The sequence below is a fragment of the Octopus bimaculoides genome, chromosome 30, assembly GCF_001194135.2.
Source record: "Octopus bimaculoides isolate UCB-OBI-ISO-001 chromosome 30, ASM119413v2, whole genome shotgun sequence".
Classification (NCBI taxonomy): domain Eukaryota; kingdom Metazoa; phylum Mollusca; class Cephalopoda; order Octopoda; family Octopodidae; genus Octopus; species Octopus bimaculoides.
The window spans coordinates 4,795,173-4,796,582 of record NC_069010.1 but is presented as its reverse complement, the minus strand read 5'-3'; the positions used below and the strand labels follow the sequence as shown (position 1 = coordinate 4,796,582).

Here is a 1,410-nt window from a genome sequence, read left to right as displayed (position 1 = left end):
GCTGAGTGTTGAGTGAGAGTGTTGAATGTCAAGTGAGTGTTGACTGTGAAATGAGTGTTGAGTGTCAAGTGAGAATGTTGAGTGTAAATTGAAAATATAGTGTTGAGTGAGAGTGTTGAATGTCAAATGAAGGCTGAGTGTTGAGTGAGAGTGTTGAATGTCAAATGAATGCTGAGTGTCAAGTGAGAGTGTTGAGTATCGAGTGAGAGTATACTTACTATAACAGGTAAAATTTAGTAATATTAATTATATTACCTCACTGTTCCTTTAATTCCCTACTCAAGCCTAATGCCCTCTTTAACATACCTAATGCTCCCCTTAAGGGTTGGTAGCCCTAATATTGAGAACCGCTGGTGTAGATACTTACAAGGGTGCTGCAATCCATGTCCTGGCTGGTAACCCAGGTAGGGTAGTTGTGATGTAGACATATGTAACCAGTGCTTGAAATGTTCAACTGTGTAGTTAGGTAGGTTCATTGCTAATCCATTGAACAACCAAGGGTAGATATGTAGCATCTTGTTTAGCTAGGGTATATAGAATAAGAGGGTACAGAATAGCAGAGCATAGAGAAAACATAGTATATTTATACATAGTGTGAAGGACAGCAGAGTGTATAGAAAATATAGTTTATATATACATTATTTACAATTGACGGATATTTGTCCTCATCTTGTTTGTTGTTAACGCAACATTTCGGCTGATATACCCTCCAGCCTTCATCAGGTGTCTTGGGGAAATTTCGGACGTGGGTTCTCATTCCTAGGGTATTTTTCGATGTTGTTGTTATTATTATAATTATTATTATTCAGGTCACTGCCTAGATTCGAACTCGGAATCTTGGGGTTAGTAGCCTATGCTCTTAACCACTATGCCCATGGGCATATGGCGTAGTGGTTAAGAGCGCAAGCTACTAACTCCAAGATTATGAGTTCGATTCCAGGTAGTGACCTGAATAATAATAATAACGTCGAAAAATACCTCAGGAATGAGAACCCAGGTTCGAAATTTCCACAAGACACCTGATGAAGGCTGGAGGGTATACCAGCTGAAATGTTGATGTGTAACTAACACTGGTGCTGACTCTCACGATGTTGGTCATGGCGACAAGTGATCCAGTTGATCCGATCAATGGAACAGCCTACTCATAAAATTAACATGCAAGTGGCCGAGCACTCCACAGACACTTGTACTCTTAACGTAGTTCTCGGGGAGATTCAGTGTGACACAGGTTGAGTGGAATGTTGGGTTAGGGTTAGGGTTAGGGTTAGGGTGGAGTGTGTGGGTCAAGTGGAGTATGGGACTGAATGGAGTGCGGGATCGAGTTGAGTATAGGGATAGAGTGGAGTGTGGGACTGAGAGGAGTGCAGGATCGAGTTGAGTGTAGGATCGAGTGGCATGTGGGACCGAACG

The 1,410-nt window shown here is 41.9% G+C and overlaps 1 protein-coding gene across 1 annotated transcript in view; it reads right to left on the bottom strand.

Moving 5' to 3' along the window:
* LOC106881805 (uncharacterized) overlaps positions 1-1,410 on the bottom strand; it is a 4,058-nt gene that overhangs the window by 1,903 nt on the left and 745 nt on the right. Inside the window, exon 2 of the mRNA XM_014932321.2 lies at positions 368-524. Coding sequence (XP_014787807.2) covers positions 368-524 — 157 coding nt within the window. The remainder of the gene's footprint in view (positions 1-367; positions 525-1,410) is intronic.